General features: G+C 34.1%; 3 protein-coding genes across 9 annotated transcripts in view; all 3 read left to right on the top strand.

Moving 5' to 3' along the window:
• The first annotated feature begins 243 nt into the window (after nucleotides 1-243).
• LOC128672530 (uncharacterized) lies at nucleotides 244-2,206 on the top strand. Of its 2 annotated transcripts, none has more exons than XM_053749748.2 (3): nucleotides 244-386; nucleotides 1,162-1,357; nucleotides 2,011-2,206. In XM_053749748.2, the coding sequence occupies exons 1-3, from the start codon at nucleotides 318-320 to the stop codon at nucleotides 2,178-2,180; spliced, it is 435 nt and encodes a 144-aa protein (XP_053605723.1). In that variant the 5' UTR covers nucleotides 244-317; the 3' UTR covers nucleotides 2,181-2,206. The 2 variants fall into 2 exon arrangements, with proteins under 2 accessions (XP_053605723.1, XP_053605724.1); XM_053749749.2 differs by lacking the exon at nucleotides 244-386 and adding an exon at nucleotides 480-718.
• A 6,654-nt stretch (nucleotides 2,207-8,860) lies between these two features.
• On the top strand, nucleotides 8,861-20,587 carry Kal1 (Kallmann syndrome 1). Of its 2 annotated transcripts, none has more exons than XM_053749803.1 (10): nucleotides 8,861-8,982; nucleotides 9,532-9,827; nucleotides 14,838-15,024; nucleotides 15,771-15,969; nucleotides 17,403-17,587; nucleotides 17,919-18,061; nucleotides 18,402-18,561; nucleotides 19,029-19,167; nucleotides 19,356-19,431; nucleotides 20,084-20,587. In XM_053749803.1, exons 2-10 carry the CDS (start codon nucleotides 9,660-9,662, stop codon nucleotides 20,249-20,251), a joined length of 1,425 nt encoding a protein of 474 aa, XP_053605778.1. In that variant the 5' UTR covers nucleotides 8,861-8,982; nucleotides 9,532-9,659; the 3' UTR covers nucleotides 20,252-20,587. The 2 variants fall into 2 exon arrangements, with proteins under 2 accessions (XP_053605778.1, XP_053605777.1); XM_053749802.2 differs by having other exon boundaries at nucleotides 8,910-9,082.
• A 963-nt stretch (nucleotides 20,588-21,550) lies between these two features.
• The window catches only part of CASK, a 213,041-nt gene continuing 208,719 nt past the window's right edge, over nucleotides 21,551-25,872 (top strand). For all 5 annotated transcript variants that reach the window (XM_053749231.1, XM_053749232.1, XM_053749229.1 and 2 more), the window contains exons 1-5: nucleotides 21,551-22,048; nucleotides 22,987-23,099; nucleotides 23,506-23,611; nucleotides 24,588-24,665; nucleotides 25,294-25,475. In XM_053749231.1, the coding sequence (XP_053605206.1) occupies nucleotides 21,990-22,048; nucleotides 22,987-23,099; nucleotides 23,506-23,611; nucleotides 24,588-24,665; nucleotides 25,294-25,475 (538 nt within the window). In that variant the 5' untranslated portion in view covers nucleotides 21,551-21,989. The remainder of the gene's footprint in view (nucleotides 22,049-22,986; nucleotides 23,100-23,505; nucleotides 23,612-24,587; nucleotides 24,666-25,293; nucleotides 25,476-25,872) is intronic.

Genomic DNA, 25,872 nt, shown 5'->3' with positions numbered 1-25,872 from the left:
TTTTTTCGTATACAATGCAGTCCCAGAAATAAATACTGAAATTCTTTAAGAAATATAATTCTTTCTTAACAATCACTTACTCATTAAAGTAGACACTAAGTACTATCTCGAAATTATGTAAGTATTGATAATAGGTAGATTTTTATTACCGCAATTTAATTTATTTTTATTCCAAATTTCACATAATTTCTTTCTACATGTGTTCAGTTTCTTACTCTATGGATGTCAAAACATCCTTCATTATCTAATTCAAACTTTCAGAATATAAGTGACGCGAACGTTGGAAGTTTTTAGTCATTCCCCATAACAGAACAAACATGGCCGAATTTAAAACGTGTGTTTATTTCTTGGTGTTACTCGTGCTGTTTCAAAGAACTTTTGCAACGGTGTGTTATGTTTATTTCTCATATATTATCCTAAAATATCTAGTAACGTATTTATCTGTGAAATAGAAGTGATTTTAAGCTAAAGCTTGCCACAAGATTATAAGAACTGTTTTCTGTCATATGAATATATGACATAATATTAGTATTATGATAACTATTCATAATATTTTTTTAAATTAGTTTAGACCCTGATAGAATGAATGTCAACATGTTTCATATTCTCATGGGAGCTAATTGTCATCCTAGGTCGTAAAGTATTGTTGAGCAAATAAAAATAATTTACGCTTCAAGAAATTGGCATAATGTATTTAATTGTTCTTGTAAAACATGTGGTAGGTAATTTACTTTTTGCATTCCTACTTTGATTCTTATGACCTATATAGGATTTTACTTTTATACTATAATACAATTTTATTATTTATATCTTGAGATGGAGTTATACACTATTAATATTTAGATCATATCATTACTGAGCATATCTTGTAAACAAAATACAAGAGTTTATTTTCTACTAATATCTAGAACGAACAAAATCTTAATTTATCGTATTGACGATTTTTAGGATGTTTTCTATTTTGAAAAATCTAGTTTAATCATATAAATAAATGGTCAACATTCAACGATCCGCACAATAAGCTCTACTGTAGACAGAGATACAAATTTTTACCACGCTATAAATCAAACCCAGGACCTTAACGTGGACTGGCGTCGTGATAATTGTTCTTTTGAATATGTCACGAAAACGTCAAACACTAATCCTGTATTAATATTTCAGCCCATATTTGGAAGCTCTTTATTCTGTCCACTATTTTGTGACTACGGCGATGACGACGATTCCGGTGGCGGTTCATTCTTAGACGACATACTATCTATTTTTGACAGTTCTGAGGAAACCAGCAAGCCAGAAGCTACTCCACAGTCGTCTGTAGCACCTAGCAATGATCAACCACAAGAAGTCAGCTTATTAATACGTAAGTTAAATATTTCACAACTACATTTAAAGGACCAAAGACTTGGATATTGTACATAGTGGGAGAAAGGAGTTATAAATACTTAAAACATTATTATTTCTTGATACTTTTGCAGTACGGTTAGGCAATAAAATCTGTGTTAATGATATACTATAGTCAAACACCGACAAGATTTACTGACTGAACAAATATAAACGACTTGAAAATCATGATAAACTCGCTGAAATTGTAATGTCAGATGTTTGTACTCGATACAGAAATACAACGAAGATAATTGTTGTGGCTATCATTACCATGAGACAAAAATAATTTTGATGAAGAACCGGTAAAACGCGTTACGTTTCGAAATTTAATAATATGTATATATTAATGCAGGTTATAGGTATATGCCCCTTTTTGACTCCACAGTTTTTGTAAGAGAAGACAAAGCACAGACTTTATGTGATAATACTATGAGCCGAACTATAATAATTACAGAATCTCTCTTTTCGATTAAGTTTTTATTAGATAATACTACTACTGGTGACATTTTCCTTTAAATGACTTGGTATGTAACGCTATGTGCTTGTATGTGATTATATGGACGACGCTATGTAAATGGTAACTTTTAAGTATTTACATAAAAATCATCAACATTATATTTACTTCTTCAGCACCATCAAACGGCATGAACCTGACGGTGCATTCTCTGGGCTCATCGCTGTTGCTGTCCCTGTTCCCGTGGATAGGAGAGAGCAGTGCAACCACCACTGCTGCATCCACTACCGCCGCTTCTACCACACCAGCCGGGAATGGAACTGCTGCTAATGCAACGGCTGCTTAGTTATCGTCAATAAATTGTTATTATTATAGACTTGTATCTTTTTGATCTGATCGCGGATCTACTTCGTAAGGAAGATATTGCCGGAATACATTGTATGAAGAGTATAGTTGAGGCAAGTGAGATTTGTCACGATCGTGGTAAGTGGACTCCGTCTGCTTACTCCCATGAGAATCTAAAGGAGATCTAAAGGCATCTGACATAACTTTTACAACTATACCTACAACCATCTAGTGGCAATTAGTCGCATACACACTAATCCACCAATGTGCAAGTTTTCTCACGATGTTTTCCTTCACCGGAAACAAATGGTAGTCTATGAAACAGATTGGTATACAAACTCATGTAGCCGAATAGGATTAGATTCTGAAACCTTTCGATCATAGGCAGACTGTCTTAACCACTGAGCCACCATCTCTTCAGGCATTAATTATTTTTATAAAAAATATTCTTTTTTCTTTCAATTTGACTAAAAAACAACATACAGAAGATTGTAAAGATATTAACAAAGCACCATTTCGAAGTTCTCTATATTTTGAACATATATCCTGTCAAACGTGGTGCAGTCTGTACTGGTTCTCCTTCCACACACCGTGACGGAATTGCTCACATTACATACGATTATGTAATAAATACATAGGTGGTACCGTGTTGATACAGGATTATATTATAAATACTGGGTGCGCATTTCTTCAGTGAAAAATTATGATTCGATTGTAAATTGGTAACTACTCGTTTGACACATGTAAGTGAATGATGATTATTTTTTGAATAATTTACAGAAACGACTAAGTAAGAAGTATCGGAATAGTTACAAAATAAATATAAAATTATGCCCAAATACATAAAATTCCTTCAAGCCATACTTTGTTAAAAAATACGAAAAGTAACGGAGAAGAGATAAATATCAGAAAAAGGAAGAATTCAATTACACAATATCGCATATAAGTTGAATTCTACTACATAAAAAAATCACGAAATATTCAGAAATAAAAAAATAATACTTGAAAATATTAGATACGTAATTACAGTATGAAGGTATTGGTCACTTACCTTTCATTACTTATAAAGAGCACATTATAATAGGTAGTAACACAGTATGTCAGTCCTATAACCAGCTAAATCACAACTAACAAAGCCATCCTGTCAGCAGCCTAGCAATCAATCATTCAAGAGATAAGCTTAAAAGACCTTCTCATCTCAAAAAAATACCACCCATCACGAAGTTAATGCACTTAGCTTTAGATATTATAAGTCACCATTTTTTTAATTTAATCATTATGCGACTGGTGAACATGTAAATAGTAAATAACCTCAATTGACGTATGGAATCCCAAAAACCGTTTTTTTTTTCTTGTAAAACTTATGTTTCTGGTAAAAATGAAACCTGTATAGGACCACCTCTTTGTTCGTCTGTATGTCCGTCTGTCAAGCTAGTTAGTTCATCCCACTAATGTTATAAAGGCCAAACTTTGTATGGTTGTTACTTCTTCATGCTCAAACAGCTCGGCGAATTTTTATGAAATTTGGTATAGAGGTAGCTGATATCTTGGATTAACATAGCATACCCTATGTTCAGGCACCTACTAAGTAAGGTACTTTTATCCCTAAAGTAGGTGCTCACGCGATTCCCGGTAGATTTGGTTAAAAAGTCAGATAGTCAATGGCGGTTTCTAAAATACATATCGCTACTGTGCAAAAAAATTTAAAAAAGTATATTATAATTATTATTAAAATAATTAAAACTAATGATAAATCGCGGGTTCTTAACACCGCGGGTCGCAGCCAGTTTATTCATAAAATAATATAAAATAAATAAATAATAAATGTTTCAAATTATATAAATAAACGTTGACAAAATGGTATAGTTACAATAAAAAATAAAATACATTTTATTAAGTATTATATAATAATCAATGAGTCAAGCAAGAATTCATAATTATCATTTTTATCCAACACAATGTGTCAAGTTGAATATGGTACTGCAACACGTCAAACATGCATACGATTGTTTTAGTTGTGAACTGACAACTTGGCATTAATTTTCTTTTCATAGAAAGTAAGAGTTTAGTATATTGAAAAACACATTGACAGGTTAGCGCTTAGCGTGATTACATGTGTCACGCTTCAATAAAGCTAGTCACACATTCGCGTGTTATTTCATTTTGTTATACTTGTTAATTTGTCTTTAATTAGTCTTAGCCAAAGTAAGGGTATGTTAAGTTTTTTGGTAATTTGGTAAGTCAATGTAAGAGACGTCAAAAAACTCACGTCGGATATGGCTAATTTGGATTCTGTAAAACTCACTCGAGCACTAGCGCTACACTTGCGGGTGCGTCGGCGAGTTGAACTAAACTCACTCCACAATTTTGACAAATATATTTTCACGTTCCTAACGTCCACATGCTGCCTCTTTTTCATATCGTCTACGTTTCGTATAAAATAAAATTAAACCGTGTGGACGCAATGACGTGCTACGTGTTTTCTATTTCATATCCCCCTGAATCTGACTCAAAACGGCACTCGAGCGTTTTGTTGGTGCCAACTCAAGTATTTACAAACTGCTCAAGCGTCGGCTGGGAGCAGTTCACAACACTACTTGAATATCACATCACATCGCAAGTAACTGACAGAATGAAAAATAAAGAAAACGGTCAAGACCAGGAAATTATTTGACAAGTATGAGTGATTTGATGTGATGTGACTTTCGAGTTTTACGGAATCGCAAATGTGTTGTTAATAAACAAACTAATTACATCTATATTTATGAAAGCAATAAAGAATAATCATTTTTGCATAACAGTCAATGGTTCTAGGTTGTTTCAACTCGTATCGAACACCAAAACTGATTACGTTCGTGGCCCAAGACAGGTCCAGGAAATTATAAGCCTGGATCTGCCAACCCTATCTCGAGTACAGGTTTTTGGGCACTCCTGGCAATGTGTACCTATAGGTAAGTATTTTATCTTTTATAGGAGTCAAAGACAACTCCTTTAAGCTTTAATACTTAAGAATGCTTTTAGGCTGTTAGATAAGTATATAATAATACCACATACCTAATCAATGATCAAAAACCAAACAAACATTAAAAACCTTTAAATCAAGCTACTAAACCAACGAACATTCTAAGAATTGGACCAAAATAGCCTTTCTAATTAGTTGTTTAGTCCTTTTAACGAAATAAAAAACAAAATGGCGGTGATAAATGGTCCGCGTGGATGTGGACGTGGTCTTGCACTTTATAAGACATTGTCTCGAGTAGGATGTCGCATTGTCCTATCAAATTGTATGATAATATGTTGTTGAAATATACATATTATATACATACGACGTGGTAAGATACGGTATAGTGGGTGCATCATTTTATGCGAAGTTTCAAGTTTTTAGGGTTCCGTTGCCAAATGGCAAAACGGAACCCTTATAGATTCGTCATGTCTGTCTCTCCGTCCGTCCGTTGAACTAGGTATGCTATCTATACTATTATTATAAAGAGGTAAGCGTTTGTGAGTTTGTATGTTTGAGGCGGGTAATCTTCGAAACTATTGAACCGATTTCAAAAAAATCTTTCCATTAGAAAGGTACATTATCCAAGATTGCTATAGGCTATATTTTTTATCTTAAAATTCCCACCGGAGCGAAGCCCCGGGTAACTAGTCTCTTGTATAGATACAATAATGTCGTAGCGAAAACTAGTAATCGAATTGAGACGTTACCAAAAATCTGATGGGTATTATTCTATTACTATTAAGTTGTGTAAAGAATAGTTGAACTTTTACTAAGGCAATTAATTACACCATACTATAATTATCAACACTTTGACTACATATAGGCATAGTTACGTAATACGTACCTATACCTACCTGTTGTCTGTATACAACAAAAGAATTTAATAAGTATTATGTACAGTCACAACATATTAGCTATACCTATCGCCTGTAATTGAACCACAATGATATCATCTGCAGTGATAGCTAGCTATACTATAGAATTGATAGATACTATTATAGCTATCAAAACGTTTAGGTAAACAGATAAAGAAAGAAACACGCTGTCTGGAAGAGATTTTCTTTCACCACAGAACATAATGTACCTACCTACTTACTGTAAATAAATTTTAACTTCATGACATCAAACGCTGATCACACATTCTTACATGTTGACGTAATAATTTTATTATGGTACCTATATCTAAATTGCGGTGGTGGTGTAATGGTTAAGACGCCCGCCTGTGGATCGAAAGGTCCCAGGTTGAAATCCTACTCGTGCCACATGAGTTTGTATACCAATCTGACTCATGTATAGTTGTTTTCACCGACCACAACTTGCTTCCGGTGAAGGAAAACATCGTGAGGAAACCTGTGCACTGGTTGATTCTTATTAACTTGTGTGTGAAATGGAGAAGGCAATGGCAAACCACTCCATTAATAATGATAAGAAAGTTGTTGTGTGTGTTTCATTCCACGTAATAACCACGACCCTCAGCCATGAGGAATACGACTATGAAGAAGAAATTTTTGAATGTGTGAAGCCAGATCATTTGTTTTGTAATAAATTAAACGTAATAAATATTAATAAAAACAACATTTTAAAATGGTAGTTCAAATCAAAACCCAACTCGTCAAATGTTCAAAGTAAAAAAAAATAGGATAAGTAGATTTTATTTTTATGATATAACCCATACAAACATACATGTAACATATGAGAAAAAATCTAAATAAATTAATAATGAGAATCATGAAAAAACACAATACAAAATGTTTTTATTGCCCATATAAAAACAATATCAGTACAGAATAATATAATAGTATATAGTATACACATGAAAATAAAAAAGATATATTTTATCCTAGCAACATTATCATAAGGATACATGTCTCATAAGACAATAAGACGCATCTGACAGACTGCAACATACGCAGCGATGCAACGACCGGTTGATTGCACTCAGCAGATCACCGGATGCCCTTCAAGAGATTAATTACTTGTTCACTGTAAAACCGTTGTTTGTGACTCAGGGTCTCAGTTTAACATCAAACGGGATTTAATGAGTTCGTATCGTATCAATATAACACATTTTTGGGGGGTACATACGACTGTAAATTAATCATTATAATTTTTTTCATAATTTCAGCCTTTTCTACTTACTGCCGTGCATATGCCACTCTTCAAATACGTGCATTCCCTAGTTCATAAATAAAAACTAAATTAACAGAAAAGATCAAAATCGCTCCAGTCGTTTGGCTGCTACGATGTCACGGACAGACATACACACACACACGTCAAACTTATAACATAGAAAACCTTCATAGTCATTTTTATTAACATGTTAATTATAAAGTAACGGAGGAAAAAGAAACAGGCTAATTATTATCAAAGTTAGTTACTAAACTCAATTGAATACAAGGTTATATATACGTCTAAAAAAAGTTATTCAATTGAACGAACCGGAGCACGCGATTTTTTTTCCGTGCGTGCACTGAGCAGCATTTTCTTTCCTTCCTTCTTTCCTATTCTAGCATTACATAATTATAAAGCGACAATATTTTTTTTATAAATAATATATTGCCACCTCTCAATATATGACTACAGTACTTAAAAAAAACAATATCTAATCAAGACTTAAGTTAAAAAAATAGTAAGTACCTAGGTAAGTAGTTGTTTTTTCTAATTTCATTTTTTTTTTGTATTTCGGAAAAACGAGAGTACCTATCTATTAAATCCGGACATCTGACTGATAGCAAAATGTCTTCATCTGTAGTGAAATACAAGTTGAACTTAAAAAAAAAACAAAAACAACATCGTAATTACACAATATACGTAACAAGCAACATTGACATCGATCGTGAATAAGACAGGAAGCCATGGAATTTTTAGGGTTGGGTATGAAAATATTTTTTTAGTTGACAACTATACATATAAAACAGAAAAAAAATATTCTCTCATGTCAAATTTTACGCAAATAAAAAGGAATTTAGTATTAAGTAAGACACAAGAATACCTGAACCAACACCTGAGTATGAAATAATTTTGGCTGTAGTTTTTGGTGTGAATTATTGATCATGTTATTAATTAGTTAAATAGCAAAATGATTGTCCCACTTCGTCATCTTTACGTGGCGATATCTTATCGTTCATTGATGTCATTGATATCTTACGTCAAACAATATGATCCGTGTAGATAGGACTTTGTAGTGAAATTACGAGGACAGTCATGAGATACCTAAGTACAAACTTCTTTGAAGAATGTCCACTTGACAAATTTTTCTCTTCCTATGTTAAACTATTAACGTTCGAAGAGGTTTACATACCTTCCAATATATATTTGAATAAGTAAACAATGTTTCATGAGGTTTACATTCAAATAAAGTCATTTAGTATTTTCGAGCTAGTTGATGCATCATAACATATAATCATTTATTAAGTACGGCACCAAATTATGATAAATTGGTAAAATACCTACTCTAAACACAACATTGCCTTTTAGAATGTGTTAGCGATACGTACCTATACGAACTGAAAGGTGTACCTAAGTTAAGAAATTACCTCTATGTCCCAGCAAGTTTTTGGATCAAACACTACGGAACACCCAAACGGCTCGCGTATTACCCTTAACAGTTTTTTAATTAGGAAACCGGCTGGTAAAAGCAGCCTTCCGTCATCGGCATCGAGGCAGGAAAGCATCATCGATGTGTATTAATGAGCTGAGTGCACGATTCGAGTCTGCAATGCGTACGCGCAACTCCAGTCTTGCCGCGCCATTCGAATAAACCGCCCGCGAGCTGTCAAAATTCGTTCCCGCCAAAAAGGTCGATGACACGTTAGGGTTGGATCGTGTAGTGGCCGATCAAAGATTCGATAAGCTCGATTTCCTAAGTTACCATTTGAATAATTCAATTTCTGAATTAGGTACATATTATTATCACTGCACTTTTTGTATATTCTCTTATTCATTTTTCATCATATTTTTAATCGATTCCATATAGCAATAAATACTACCTATAGATTTTGATTCTTACTACAGGTTTTTTTTAGTTTTTCTCAATATTTAAACAAAATACAGAAATATTTTTAATGTTCCTATAAATGACGTAATCTTAATTTCTTTTAGGCTGTTCTCTAATTACGAGTGCAATTGATCACTCAAATTATTTATCAAGTGCGATAACCTTTTTATTGTTCAATTAATGGTTTATACAGTAAAACGGTTAAATGCCTAATTTTTGGATGATAGACACCAGTTTCCATAATAAATCAACTCAATTCAGTCACTAAATATTATTTTGTTGATATCTCACTCGAGCTTATATGAAACGGTTGACTTCTCACTTAATTAATTACAAATTTAATCATTTCAGATAATTTAATAGTAATTATATAATTAATGTGACTAAAATAAAAGACAGTGAAATTAAACGTGATGTCATAGCCGTAACAGACCTAGTGAAAGTGATAAATAGTATTTACGATAGTTTAATAAGTGAAAATGACAATGAAAATGAGTTTGAAGATATTCGTGTTACTAGTGATGGTGACTTTGATACCAGTGGTGTCTTCAAAAGTGAAAAAGTATTCGAAACATCAGACAAACTCTTTGTCAAAGGCCAGATGCGATTTGGTTTGCATTGAAGCTAGCAAAGAAAGTAGGAGCAAGGTACATGTTTTACAAAATTTTCCTATATGTTTATAATAAACTATTTGCGCTTCTAATAAACTATGCGCGCTTCGCTTCCGTGGGAATTTCGGGATAAAAAGTACCCTGTGTTATTCACCTGGAATAACACAGGGTACTTTTTATCCCGAAATTTTCTATCCGTGTACTAAATTTTATAACAATCGGTCCAGTAAATTTGGCGTGAAAGGGCGTGCGTGAATACATAAACACATCCTCAAAAATTTTCGCATTTTATCATATTAGTAGGATAAAAATTATTAAATAGGTACAAATCACACCTCAAAGAAATGTCAAGACTTGTGTTATATAAACATTCAAGCTCAGCCTAATTTACAAAAAATCATTTTCCATCTTGACGACCGGAGATCGGACCTGGGACCAGTGTCAGACATAATGACTATTAACATACAGAGATCGTCAGAATGTAGTTGTATAAATTACGACCTCTTTCTAAACCCCAAAAGAAAGAAGTCCTTACTGGCAGCGCACGTGTTATCATTAATTTTGATTAATTACATTATTTTTTACTTATTTGATTGTCCCAATATATATAATTCAAGTAAATTTTTTAACTTTGTTAAAAAATGTTTAGGTCAGCCCCTTCTACAGACATCACACCCTCCAACACTAATACACAAAAAGAAACAAAAACTAGAAACCATAATATCTGTAACATATTATAACTTCATAGAAATTCTATTGCCTTCATGATATTTATTCCCTCCACTACAAAGACATATTCATTGGCCAATGAATCATACCATTATGTTAAAAGATGTTATTGTATTTTACTGTTACTGCACGTTATTAACTGTTCTAATTGCAAGTTACCGCAGAGCTTGTGCTCGTAAAGGGAACCATGAACTATTGTTTTATGTACCAGCATTTGTATGGATTATGTTACAACTTACTACTTGTATTGCATAAAATACCTACCATTTATTTTTTGCCTTCAGATATTATGCTAATTTAATTTTCATACAAAGTTTAACCCCCAGTTTACTTTCAGTTAAGAATTAATAGGCATTTGGTATTGAAAAGAAAAATAGTTTATGTTTGAACGGGGTTCTTTAACGATATACATACCAAATTTCATCAAAATCGGTCAAGCGAGTTAGCCGTGAAAGCGGAACATACAGACAGACTTTGAGATGTCCCATGCACTATTAAATAGAAAATCTCTCCCTACTTATAAACTCGTAGATATGAAGGAAATTTCTCTTTTTTAACCTTAGTTTTTATGAAAAACAGATACTTATTGAGAAATGGACCAAAATTAATTTTAGTGATTTTTTTTTTAATTTGGTATGGGCGTATGGGTATGAAATGTGTTTTAATCACCTCTAAAATTAGTATTCCTTGACACGAGTCTCGAACATACTTCAGGGCTAACTCGCAATCTGTGTGATTTGTCCCTGTGGATTGGTCCACATATATTTATTTATTTAAAGAGTATTTGCGTGAACAATTCGGTAAAATTATAAACTTCCGTATTATTAGTTGCCAGGAAGTATAATTTTCTCTATTTGTGTGTGTAGACATAATAAACTTTACGTTCTTCAGTTGACAACCTCCGGTTTTCTACTTTCCAGTCCGTTTTCTTTTTCGGTGTAAGTATAGGTATCTGTGTAATATTTTTAAATCACTTTTTTATAGAAGACAGTAGTACACAATAATTGAAACAATTCTCATAACAGATTTGGTAAAATTTCGTTTTAAATCCGTACGTACTTGTTAGAAAACAAAGTCCTCTGCCGCATCTGTCTGTCTGTTCTCGATAAACTCAAAAACTACTGCACCGATTTTCACCAATAGGTAGTGTGATTCCTGAGGAAGACTTAAGTCTATAAATTGTTTTGTTTTAACCGAGTGACGCCGGGACGGGCCTCTAGTACATTATTATAAACAGTCTTGAAGAAAGACACTTTCGTCCATTTGTTTGGGTGGGTGATAGTAAATTCCTTTTCCAAAATTTTCAAAAGGCATCGTTACCACTATATTAACATAGAGTTAGTCTACTAGGTAACCATAGGCTTGCTCACTTGAATAAATAATTTATTCATTCAATCAACAATCATCATTATCATCATATCGAGTTTGTTATTGTTCAACAATAGAAAGTAGGTATATTTAGAAGTATCTATCGATGACACATTTTAGAAGTATTATGATAAAAAACCGACTAAACGGAACTGCTAACAATTCAACACAATGTGTAGGTACTCGTAATTTTTTTAAACATTTCCAAATCATCACGAATCAACACGAAATAACGAACGTCATATCACTTGAGATTGAAATGTTTTGTTTTTTTTTATATTCACGTTCTAATACGGATTTCCCAATGACCGTTAACTAAACATAACACTAAAAGTATTTACAGTCGAAAGATTCTCTCTCTGTGTGAGAAAATGCTATAAGCTGAAGATAATATTTCTCACTAGCCTCAGTTGTTTATCACCATATAAATATAGAGCAGTAAGAGTAAGTACATATAACAGAAAAAATTTAAGAACAATGGCAGCATAGTCGCTGAAGCAATATCTTACAGGCAATCGACAGGTAAGACTTAACAGATAAAAAAAATAAAAATAAACAGTAGAAAGATAGTAATTACTGAGATTTGTTCGTGGTCATCCCCTCATCCTTGAGTGTTTCCGATAGCTTCGGCTGCTGTAGGTAACATCCGAAGCCGAAGCCTTGGGTCAGCTTTAGTTTTTGTAAGCCAAGGAAAGCCTTTAGTTTTTCTAGATTCAACTGTGATTTTATGACCTGCCTGACGTCAACCGTCTTTGAACATGCTATTATTTCCTCAAGGCTTTTTATACCGTGGCGCCTCGTAACAAAATCGTAGGTACCTTTTGGTAAAATATAGTGGGCCACGTTTAACGCAATAAGGAACATTCATTCAAGGATGTGTTATTTTATTTATTTATTATTTCATTTATAGATCCACACAGAAAGCATGTTGCCTTCAAAATTTTATTTTCATTAATTAATCATCAACTGGAGTGCAGTGCAAGTACGAGTATCTTCACGATATTATCCATTACCGGGAGCATACATTGTTAAAATGATAGGAGTAGAATTTTAAGCTTTAGAACCAGCTTCATAATCACTGAACTATCAGCCAGTTCCAAATTTATTTCTACACAAAAGCGCAATTAACTGCATGACTAAAGTTTACAAGTAAGTACTGAAGTTAATTTATATTTATTTCAACTGCAAATGAGTCCGATACTTTTACTTTGGAACAATGAATTTACCATAACTCGCAAATAACCCCGGTAGCTAATATAAGTGTCAAACGTTTCCCATCATAAATTGTGTTCACTTTCAATGTTCATAATACCTAAATTACTTTCTATCGTTTTAAATATAAGTAACATAAAATATATCAAGTTTCTAATTTCATATACTTGACTAACGTGAGAAATATAGAACTTGAGTATATTATAACTGCATGGCTCATGAATGATGGGAACAAGCCCATGAAAGGCATGATAGTCTTGATGATTATTCATATAACTGTTGCTTAATGTAAATTATGTAATTTTTTACATCAAAATGCATAATTATATTAAAAGAGAATAGTGCCTAAGTAAAAAAAAATAGAAATATCATCCCAAATAGTAATAAAGGTAAAAAACGCAAGCAAATCTGAGAGCAAAAGCTTTGAGCTAAATAAAATAGCCGCCCTCCATTAAAGAGCCGTTATTTCATTTACTAGTCTACATTGTAGACAGTAGAGAGCATTATCTCTTCAGTAGAAGTACAGTGATTACGGTGTTAAGTGCTTCGAGCAAGCGGCTATTCTTAGCCGAGAAATGCTAATTGTTTTCATCGCTATGCAAATGGAAAGCTGGCCGAGCACAACATCGAGTACCTTTATGTTAATTCACGTACCGAAAGTAGAAATCAACCCCTATAAATTAATCCAAATAACATGATAAAACCTGAATAAGGAGGGCTCAATGTAGAAGAGGTTGGCGTAGATGAAAATAAACCTTAATCAAATACACCGCAAAGGGTTAATGATGATAATAATACAGAGTGAATGCGAGACGAAATGCATGGGCGAATTTGAAATTGAATTTTAGTAACTTCTGAAATAGTAGCTGGGCTTCGCTCCCGTAGGAATTTCGGGATAAAATTGATCCAGTAAATGTTGCGAAAGAATAACACACATAAAACTGTAGCATTTATAATAGAGTAGCATATATTAGTAGGACTAGGTACTAAATTTGAAACAGTAGTAGACATCATAGTCAGATTCAATTGTGTATTTAAAAAGATAAGAAAACAACTATAGAATTTCTTCTATTGATAGATTGCAACACTAATCTTGAATGTTAGTAAACTGATCATGTAAGTTATGAAGCTGTGCAAAACAAACTTTTGAATTCACATTTTCTTTTGAGTTTATGTTTGTCCGGATCATACTGAGTTTTATTAAGCATACTTAGTTACCTAATGTTCAATATAGAATATCTAATGTCCACAACAGGTAATGTTGCATTTTTATTCTCATAATTTTTTGGTTCTTCGGTCATATGGGCATGGAAAAAATAGCTACAGATTACCTATTCTGTGGCTATTAGTTCATCGTATCTCCTGCATCCTGCAAATATAGCCAGGTCCAGAGCCCGGCTATTGGCTGTCGACGAAAAAACATGATTGGCGGACAATTTAGATGCGATGGATTAGAATTCGAGGAATCACGAAACGAACACGGATGGATAGCGAAGTAGTAGAAGAAGGGGATGGGGAGGCCATTGCCCAGCAGTAGCAATACCACAGGCTCATTTTAAAAAAACTGTTTGTAATGCACTTTATGTCACCACCTTGCTATCTCTATTATTTATACTTGACTGGTAGATAATGCCATATGGCTATGACTTTATACGTAGGCATATTTGTAATTTTGTACAATAATTCATCTAAACATAGATGAATTAAATATTACCTAAGTATTATTTTTACTTCCAGTGCCGATCGCAATGCAGAACTCAAGAGCTAAAACCCGGGACTTGCCCAGCATCAGACACCCCGAAATGGGAAGCAGCATGCATAGAAGCTTGCAACACTGACTCCCAATGCGACGGCACCCAGAGATGCTGCCATCACTCTTGCGGATCTTCGTGCAGCGAGCCACTCGATCTACTATCTCTACCAGGTATAGTTTAGATTTTTATTAATTATTACTGGACAAGCAAACAGACATGCGGCCCACGTCATGGGAAGTGGACAGACGCAGAATGAACGCCTGCAAAAGCAGGATATTGCCGACCCTGAATGCTTATCACGCTCTGTTTGATGAATTCCATATTGTTGTCTCTCTTCTCTCACTCTATGGAAAATCACTTATACTGTCTCTGTCTGTATTGAGCTGGAGTACCTTTATGTACGGACATCATTATGACGCATTTATCTATTATGTACATTTTTTATTTTGTTTATCTATGATTGTGTCATCTTCGTCATAGGTGACGTTATATGTGCGTGCATCGTCTATATTGTTTTGGCTACCTACTCATCATGTTGTTAAAACACTTAAGTACATTAATAAATACCTATTTAAAAACTACTAGCGTGAATAGTAATAGTAATTTTAAAAACATAATATTCAGTAAACTGGTTGTGGACTGTCGATGTACCTGCCAAATTTCTTTTAGCATACGGTTCCGTGACATAAACCTATGTCATTCTCCAGCCCTTAACTATATTCACACCAGTTATTCATTGATTTGATTTGACATAAGAAAATCACAAACAAACAAACACACTCTCAAATCAAAAAAAATAGAATAACATTATTAAAATACACCTTAGTATTTCCACACAAATTAACTCGAAAGAAGAAATAAGCCCACTTTCACATTTACAATACGGATATGAATTATATAAAATTACGTTTACTAGGTCTACCAGCTATGCCAGTCATGGATAAAGTGAAGGAGAAGAGGAAGTCAGTACTAATCCATTGGTCAGATGGAGTAGGAGACGCGGCGAGAGCCGTGCCGGGCCGAACGTACTACCTTGTGGAGGAACAACACCATCTAGGCCCTAAGTACGAAGAAGCTAGACTTGGAGGATGGAATCTGTTACTGAGGACCAATAAGTAAGTTCTACGATCAACACAAGTCTATTTTCAATCCGGGTTCCAAACGTTTTGTAAAAAAAAGGCTATATTAACAGTATCGAATACGCTTTAGAATTCGCACCACGCAAACAATTCTTAGGGTTCAATAACAATCAGATGTGAAAGAACCGTATTTCTAGTGAATTGTGATATCCTTGTCGGTAAGTATTTAAAAAATATATATAAATGACTCAAACTCATGTGATACTAGTAGGTTTCGAACCTGGGACCTTTAGATCACAAGCGAACGGTCGATTATAAAAATTGCATTTGTTAATGATTACATGCCCAGTTCAATAAGTTTATCAATAAAACAACATAGGAACTTATTTATGTGACAAATATTACCTAAATAGTCACTATCTGGTCTGGTCAGGCTGATATCTCACACATTTTTTTGACGAATATTATTGCTATGTGAAATAAACTAATAATACTAGTTTGAGCGTAGAAATAACTATGCAAAGGTAATTCCGATGCTTTTATCTTTTGGTTCGAAGCCTTTCAGCGCGAATCTTGTTCACTCTTGACCGGTTTTTTGATCTATCACAATAAAAAATGATGTTATTGTCAAATTGCAATCGGAATGAGCAAAGAGAGCTAATGGCGATTGGCAAGTTCGTTGACATTCTTTTTATCTCCTTTATATAACCATTGATGGAACATTTTTTTGCTAAACAAGAGTTCCCACTTTTTTGGCTGGCGCTAGAAACTCGTATCTAGGTAACAATTGTTATACTGCAAAATTCACACGCGATTCATGAGATGGGAGATAAAAAAAATATTTGATTAAATGTCTTCGTTGAAGAGACATTTTTATTAAATAAATATGCTCCATAACAACCTGTTATTCAACCTACCTAGTAACCAAATAAGAATTTTGTATCTATTTTTATCCTTATATACTTAGTATAAAAGGTAGTCCATGTCGCGTCTGTATGAACGCGATAAACTCAAAAACTGCAGGACGGTTTTCACCAATAGATAGTGTGATGCTTATGGTTTTATCCAAGCGGAGCCGCTAGTTACGTACAAGTTATTATCGATCAGCCGTTCTCTAACCATTACAAAATTTGTTGGTTGGATGAAGCAACAAAAGGTTCAGTTCAAATCAAAAAGGCGACTACTCGACCATAAAAAGTGCAGCTAAACATTTCAATCTACGTGACTTCCGCATGCATTACGTTACTTATTTATTTATTGTAGGGTATCAGAAGATTTATTGTAATGCTGTCACAAGAATATTTTATTTATTTTGTAACAATAAAATTATAGGTCCAAACTATCGCAGAATAATTCACATTTGACATACATTGTTGGTTTTTCATTGTGGTAAACAAAGGTGGTAAATGAAATCACTCATATACAAACTATCCAATGATATGCATTCGCGTCCCATCAATATTTCGCAGAACCAAAGCGTCACTCCGCAACCTGCTGAAACCAGGTCGCTGGTACCGGTTCCGAGTGGCGGCTGTGTCTGCAGCTGGTACCAGAGGCTTCTCCATCCCTAGCGTTCCGTTCACACCACGAAAAGGACCTCGGCCTCCACCCCCGCCGAAGAAGTTGAAAGTGCGGCCTGTGAAGACTGAAAATGGTATATCAAGGAATATAGTCTTAGCTTTGCCTTAACAGCTGATAGACAACATTCCCAAAGAGGGTTGAGTTATACAGTAGCATGCGAGGACGTGAGAGACAGATATACTTATATATGTATAGTAGCATATTACAGTCTATAGCTTATACGAACTCAATGCTATTTACCAAGACGAGTACATCTTTATCTAACAGCCAAGTTCTACGTACATTACTGGACATTTAAAAATATACTTAGATGTCGACTTTAGTGTGTTGAAAAATGTCATATGGATTTATTATCGTACTCCGCGTCGCGTCGCGCTAAGTTTCGCATGCTTGTATGGTTTTAGGTACGGTGACAATCAAACTGGAATGGAAGGAGCCAGTTTCCGACCTGCCAATCATGAGGTACAAGGTGCTGTGGAGTCGCCGAGCTCGAGGTGTCAATGGAGAACTGGATTCCGTGCTTGTTAATCATCAGACGGTGCCCAAGGTAATAGATTATTAGCTGACAATATCAACGGCATAATGACAATGCCATCATGCCGTGGGGTTTTGATTTAGATTAGGACCATGACTTCATCCTCATCATAATCAATTGATCGTCTCGTGGATGTCGACGGATTGCCCCAACGTTATATTTGCCTATTTTAGGTTTGGAACTAAAGAAAACAAACTGATGTGACTGAAGGTATTCGTAGCATGGCTGCTGACCGACAATAGCATTCACAAGAGAGGTTGTTAAATCACAGCTGAATCTTAAGGTTTGTTTCACTTGACCACGGACTTCGGGGGATTTCGAAGGTATGTTTTGACACGATTTGTGATTGCAGGACCAAAAGTCAATCGAGATAAAGGATCTTCAGCCGAATTCGATGTACTTCTTGCAAGTGCAATCCATCAGCCAGTTCGGGCTTGGCAGGCTTAGGAGCGACAAGGCGGCCATTTTTTATAACACCACCAGTGCTAATCTAATCAGCACAAATCAAAAAGGTAAAAAACTATCTCTTTTCAATAGAATATTCTAGCCCCACAACGCAACTAAATAACCTAAGCTCAATTTTAGTTTTCTTCAAGTGTGTCATCTAATGTCGCATCATGAGTAGGATTCGAACCTGGGATTACAGGCTGAGGTCCACCACAGGTAAATGAACTCAATTAGTTGTGGTGGACCTTTTGATTGTCCCTGTAATCTGGTAGTAGTAGCGCCCTATGCACGTTTCCTGATTGTGTTCTGAGTGCCTAAGCACATTTTTTTTTGTAAGGAAGACATACAGCTACATTTGAAAGGGGCCAATTAAAGGTCCTCAGAAAAAGCTGAGTAAATATGTGTCTGGATTTGAACACTGAAACTCAATGTTCTGAGCCATGGTTCTGAGTTACAATAGTTGGCGAAAGTAGTTCTGACATAAGTAATAAAATCAATAAAATAAAATGACGATTTGTATCTCTTCCCCCAGAAAACCCACCCGAGGCGTTGAAGAAAAAAGAGAAGAGGATAAAAGGGCTGAAGCTCCATAAAGTCATATGGAACAATTACAAAATCAAGGCCAGAATATCTTGGGAGCCCATGCCTGGGATCCAGGAAGGACCTGGACGGTAAGGGTACCTATTCTTGCTTATGGAAAAAGAAAGACAAAGGAGGAAATACTAAGAAAAATGATGATGAATACGTATTTCGTTTTAGTGACTTGTATGAAATTTACAACATTTTTCGAAATCTAAATATAAAAAAATACTTATGTAAGTAGGTAGGTAACATTATCTTAGAATTTTTTTTTTTTCAGATACTACGTTCAGTGGCGGACAGTAAAATGTTCAGATGCAAAAATTCCAAAGAAAGACTTGACTGCAGCAACAGAGGTGGGTCTGCTTTTGTAACTACTGTCTACAATCGTGCTTTTTGAACTTACGGCCAAATGCTTATGAAAAATATTTATAATATAGTTACTTAAATCAAATTTATTTGCAAACCAATTTCGAAATTTACATTATGGTAATAGTACCTGAAGTACCTATTCTACCTATACCTTTTTTTTTACAATTTAAACAAGAAATAGGTCACTTAATAAAAACTAGGTATGTGACAAAAGTTATACAGTGGAGTGATGGTATAAGTTTATTATATTTTTCCTAGTTTATATCATGAAAAGTATACCAAACTTGTGGAACGTTCTAAAACAAGGCTCTACCATCTCATGGGTCGAATAAATTGTAGGAGGCGAAGTTAGTTGCGATTCCCGCGCCCTGTGATTTTTACGTCACTTCAGTGTTGCCAAGTAACATTGTTATTAATTACTACACATTTGTATAATTTCAACTCAGTACAGTAGGTATTGCAATTTTGATTTGTAAAAATAGTAGATTGTTTGTTAGCCAAAGTTTTATTTTTTTGAAAGAAATTACTATGAGTTCTTTCCGTCCTTGTTTCGCATCTCCTACCCGACCCAATTCTGATCAAACGTACAGGCACTTTCCAAATGAAAAATTGTTTTACATCCATGTTTTGTTTTAGGAAACGACGTTTGAAATCTACGAGCTGAATTATCGCTGCAGTTATAAAGTTAATGTAAATAGGTCATGGAAATCAAAATCACCTGACTCAGAACTTCTTGTACATGTACCGGGATGTGAATATTTTCAAGAAAAAGTAAACGGTTCAAAGTCTATATGTGTAACGTAAAATTAAATAAAATATTAGACGACAAAAAATATGCAATCTAGTTTAAATTGTAAAATTAGGTATCATATTGTATTGTTATTGTATACAATCATATTCATAGTAGATAATAATATTAACTACAATTTAATAAGGAATTTGATGATGTATCTACCTATGTAATATTTAGGTAATTACAATATTAACTAGGTATGTAATGACTTAAAATGCATATTTATACAATTACAACTATACAAACCCAAAAACTATATTAACAATAAATATTTCTGCAAGGATGATTCATGATTATAGACACATTATATATGCCTATATTACATAACTTTAATTTCTAATATATAAGAAATAAAACTATTTACTTAAGTATTTATTATTAATTTGAATATAATAATTAACTAAGAATACAAACTTATTTTTCCTAATCCACCAAGTTAACAATATCCCTATAGGAAGGTAAGTATTTACTTACCCTACGAATACGTACCGATCATAGAGCAACACGGGTCTTCCGTTGCTCTATGGTACCGACTAATATAGTATTATTTTTATAGTGTACGGCATGTAGCTCCCGCTCTACAGGAACTTTCCAATATAAGTCATCCAGTGGACGTTTGTGTTTCATCCTGGTTTAGTCACCGTGGGCCTTATTTTGCCCTAAGCAAAGGATAAATAAAAGAAGAAAAACCTCTCCATCCTTTCCCGTTGCTGAATATAGAAAAGGGCTTAAAAGATTATTCCAGTTGTCCCTCACAACATTGCCACCATGGGGACCAACAGTTTTCATTTATTTGGTCACCTTACGTCGGTTACATATATGGAACATATAGGTATATTTTATAACAGGATTGTTATTGATATTGACCCCATTGCGATCATAAAATTATGTCTCAGTAGGTATTTTGTTTATCATCAATCTATGTACGGCCTTCGTATTATTAATTATAGTTGAAGACAACATAACATTAATAGAAACGTAAATACATTAGTAAACATCATGGAATTAGTAGGTATTCCAATGTACGAAGTACTTATTAAGTCCATGGTAAAAATACCTAATATGATTTGTCTCATTCTGTCAAAGTCAAACATAAATATTGTAAAGTGCTATAGGTACCTATCAAAACTTATAATCTTAAAATAAATTTAGATTTTTTTAATGAATGATAATAATAATATGATATTTTTGATGTTAACTTTAATAACCAAAAGAAAGTAAAAACCGTTTTTATTTGTATAATTTTCTATTTGTAGGTAATAACTAGTTTCTGATGCTGGCAATACTTTTTCACGCTAACTTCATTCCGAACTTTTGCAACCCTCGTAACGTAATGTCAAAAGTAAATAAAGTATTTTCAGACAAAAATTAATATTTTACAAGATTCAACATTTTTTTGCTAATATTTATTAATCTGCACATAAACTCAAGATGTGTTATTACTTTTCTACCTTTCAATACATATATGTTATTTAGTGGTGTCCTTTTACAGTGGCGTTTATGATACAAATTTTACGTAAAATATTTTAATCTTTAATGCACAATGTACGCTTTTCCACGGGTTTTCGTGTACTATTTAATATAGAGTATTTAAGACTTCCTAACATAATATCAATTGGTGTTCATTTACTGTGTTGAATCATCGTGAATTTGCGAGTGTCGTCTCAGGGCGTAACCTTCGAATTCGCGTTAAGGCTGTGCTAAAATGATATTTTTACCCTTTGCTGAAAAGTGAAATAATTTGTGAAAATGGCTGATGACGAAGTCCTGTTCGACGATGTGTACGAGCTTTGCGAAATCATCGGCAAGTGAGTACCCTTTTTCCTAATCTTTTATAAATCTTATTAGAAATTCTGAAATGACTGACTCCCCCTGAATATTATCCCCAATTTTTTATATCCTGAATATTAATTAGGTACCTACCTACTGAATATAGGTACTGAATTATATTCTGACTATTACTTAGTTACTGGTAGGATAAAAAAAATATTATAATATGGTTAGATTTTTAAAGCATGTTATTAAGTATCTAATCATAGCAGTTAAAACAATTTATTCAATTAAAATATCGAAATTGAAGTTTAGATCTGGCTAACAAAGAGTTACTTCTGGCTAACAAATAACTACTTGTTGTCTTATTTAAAATCCCATCATTTTGCTTAAGTACATTATTACAGGAGTCATTTCAGTTCAGTTCACAGCATCTGTACTCAAGACTTCTCGGAGCTTGTTACCACATTGGTAATAAATTGCTTATTGCCTATTATAATGAATATTAAGAATAAAATACAAAATTAGCCAAATTTACAGTTATCAAAAAGTTTTTTATGCAACATGAAACATACTTGATTACTGTTCTACTAGCTGGGCTCTGCTCCCATAGAATTTCTCATTTCAGGTTAAAAAGTACTTTTCCGCACATAATGTGCTACTTTAGATTAACCACAAAATATTCAAGTATGATTATAGGAATAAGATAAGTAGGATTGATTTGGCCAGTTTCAATTCTGTGTTTTATGTTAATCATAATTACATGTTGCCAGACAATATATATTTTGTAAATGGAGTTCTTAAATGCTTGATTATGATAATTCTATGTGTTCACATAGATAACATAATTATATGAAAAAATGAAATATAGTGGAGCTGGCTCCAAAACTTTATGGCTGAGCAAGACACTGCAATAATTCTCAGATGAGAGGCAAAATTTAAATATATGTTGTTATCAAACACTATATGTCTGTAGGGGTCCATTCAGTCTGGTGCGCCGCTGTGTTCATCGACAGACAGGACAGCAGTTTGCAGTGAAGATAGTTGATGTGGCTCGCTTTACAGCTAGCCCGGGACTTAGCACTGCAGGTAATAGTGCAATTTATTTATTCACTACCAACCAATTTGTCTTCACACTGAGCCTTCACACAAGTAGTGTTAACATTGGGATTTTATTTGTTCCTATACTGTTTAAGTAAATTTTATTTGCAAAATATTACTTGTGTTTTTGCAAGTAACTCTAATATTTAGTAGAAATTTAAAATATGGGTTAAGTTTAGGCTGGGACGAAATAGATCCCATATTTGAGAAAAATCTTTTTATAATAAAGTGGAGTTCTATCGCCTACATACTAGTAATAAACATAATATCCAGTATATTATGTTTATTACTAGTATGTGACTTTATAGTTCCGTCAAGTAAGTTTTCGTGAGTAAGAAGGAAATTAGTATTTTATGGAAAAACATAGTTACGAAAATATTACATTAATTTTCAGATCTGAAGCGTGAGGCGACAATATGTCACATGCTAAAACATCCGCATATTGTGGAGTTGCTCGAGACATACAGCTCGGAAGGAATGCTGTACATGGTCTTTGAATAGTAAGTTATTTTCTTCATTTGTTTCAAATACTTATTTCATGATTTATTTAGGAAGAGTCCTAGAAGTAACTCGATTTGTAATACCTACTCAGTTTATCTGAAACTGTTGAAATTTAAAATTAAGATGACAATGAGAATTGTCTATTGTACTGATCAAAGAATAAAATAAATAAATAAATATATTAGGACAAATCACACAGATTGAGTTAGCCCCAAAGTAAGTTCGAGACTTGTGTTACGGGATACTAACTCAACGATACTATATTTTTATAACATATACATATATAGATAAACATCCAAGACTCGGGCCAATCAGAAAAAGATCATTTTCCATCATGACCCGACCGGGGATCGAACCCGGGACCTCTCGGTTCAGTGGCAAGAACTTTACCACTGCGCCACCGAGGTCGTCGTAAAAATGCATAAAGATAATATACCACTATCTAAATAACCAACAACAATCCCAATTTATTAGATCATCTTATTAATTACATGTTTTGTAATTTTTTCCCTGTAAGGTTTGTATGACATCACTGTCATAGTAGTTCCATATATTTGTTTTAATTAAATTCTTGTATTTATGACCATTTGAAACAAGTCATATGTTGATGATGACACATTAATTAAAAATCACTGTTCCTATAAATATGATAAAAGTGTTTATATTAATACTGCCAATATTCTGTTTTCGCTGGCTATACATTATCGTCAAATAGTTTGTCGAATTTGGGCCGTTAAGATATGTCTTATTCGACAAACTATTACGAAACCGCAAGTACCGCAAGGAATTACCAACAATGTATGCATTATTGGTAATTCCTTGCGGTAAAAAGCTCTCACAGTAAGTACGTAATGTACGTCCATTCGCGTCCGAGTTCAGCGATAGTTATAATAGCCGGTATTATATTCACAAAAAAGTCGTATTTGATTTGACTTGTTACCAAAAATGTTAGCACATTGGTGTGTGTTTTTTCAGCATGGATGGCTCCGATCTGTGTTTCGAAGTGGTACGTCGAGCCAGTGCCGGATTTGTCTACAGCGAGGCTGTAGCGTGGTAAGTTGGTTTTACATTACCATAATTATTTACAATTTTTAAATTTATTATCTTTTAAAAGATCTTACAAAACTTTAAGTAATTAACACAGTGAAACCACTAAGGTTTGAAATTATACTAAGAATTAAGTTTAAGTTGTGCTCCGTTCCTTCACTCTCATGGTAATTCCCGGATCCTACATAAGTAATTAGTCTATAGTGCCAGTTGAAGCTCCAAAATTGATCCCATCTAATTTCACGTATTTGTTGCTCATTAGACCTTCAAAATGACTCCTTCCCAAAACGGTAAAATGATTCACGTCAACAATTTCCTATATGTTCGTTTTATTTGATCAATTTTAGCAAATTATTAGGGTCTGTTTCATTGCATGCTTATAAAGTATCTGATAGAATATAATGTAGCATTACGAAAAAATAGCACTAAAAATTGTTTTCCACAAGTGTTGTATAGGACTAACCGGCAAATCACCTTCCAATCAGGCAGAATAATAGTTAGTATATATGTTAGATTACGATATAAATGATGTTTCATCAGAAAAAGTAGTGTGTGTGAGACAGAGTGGTGAAAGAGACTCTATTCTTCATATGCGATTTAATACGATAATTTTGATACAATTTTTGTTTCGCAGCCACTACATGCGTCAGATACTGGAAGCGTTACGCTACTGCCACGAGAATGATATAGTGCACCGCGACGTGCGGCCGCACTGTGTGCTGCTGGCTGGGCGCGACAACTGCGCGCCCGTCAAGCTCGGCGGGTTCGGTGTGGCCGCTCAGCTGCCCGCGCCCAGCGAGCATCGCGCGCCGCCTGGTGAGTTGCGTGCTGCTAGCTGGGCGCGACTACTGCGCGCCCGTCGAGCTCGGCGGGTTCGATGTAGCCGGTCTCATACATGTTGATACATCGGTTCTTCTCTATGTTTGTCCGTGAGCTGCAAACAAGACAGCGACACAGTTACACATTGTGGCTGGAGATCACAGCTGCGATTTATCATGATCGTGAACGGCAGATCATATTTCAAAAACTCCAGTTTTAGTTCACACTTTTACTTTTACTCTGAATTTATATTTTGTTTGCATTATAAAGCCTTGTATCCACTAAGCAGTACTTCAAAATATAATGAGAAAGAAATAATTAATTGAATGTGTTGCGAGTTGCGAGTCAATGTAGATATATCTTGTTAGGCTTAGAATATGATTTTGTTATATTG

Source organism: Plodia interpunctella, chromosome 9, assembly GCF_027563975.2.
Source record: "Plodia interpunctella isolate USDA-ARS_2022_Savannah chromosome 9, ilPloInte3.2, whole genome shotgun sequence".
Classification (NCBI taxonomy): Eukaryota; Metazoa; Arthropoda; class Insecta; order Lepidoptera; family Pyralidae; genus Plodia; species Plodia interpunctella.
This window is presented reverse-complemented; position numbering and strand designations above follow the sequence as displayed.

What these genes read in the sequence shown, in the direction of transcription:
- LOC128672530 (XM_053749748.2), top strand. Translation starts at nt 318, where the DNA reads ATGGCCGAATTTAAAACGTGTGTTTATTTCTTGGTGTTACTCGTGCTG. An exon ending in TTCAAAGAACTTTTGCAACG is followed by an intron (nt 387 to 1,161) that starts GTGTGTTATGTT and finishes TTAATATTTCAG; the next exon opens with CCCATATTTGGAAGCTCTTT. An exon ending in AGAAGTCAGCTTATTAATAC is followed by an intron (nt 1,358 to 2,010) that starts GTAAGTTAAATA and finishes TTACTTCTTCAG; the next exon opens with CACCATCAAACGGCATGAAC.
- Kal1 (XM_053749803.1), top strand. Translation starts at nt 9,660, where the DNA reads ATGACAATGAAAATGAGTTTGAAGATATTCGTGTTACTAGTGATGGTG. An exon ending in GCCTGTGAAGACTGAAAATG is followed by an intron (nt 17,588 to 17,918) that starts GTATATCAAGGA and finishes GTATGGTTTTAG; the next exon opens with GTACGGTGACAATCAAACTG. An exon ending in ACTTGACTGCAGCAACAGAG is followed by an intron (nt 19,432 to 20,083) that starts GTGGGTCTGCTT and finishes GTTTTGTTTTAG; the next exon opens with GAAACGACGTTTGAAATCTA.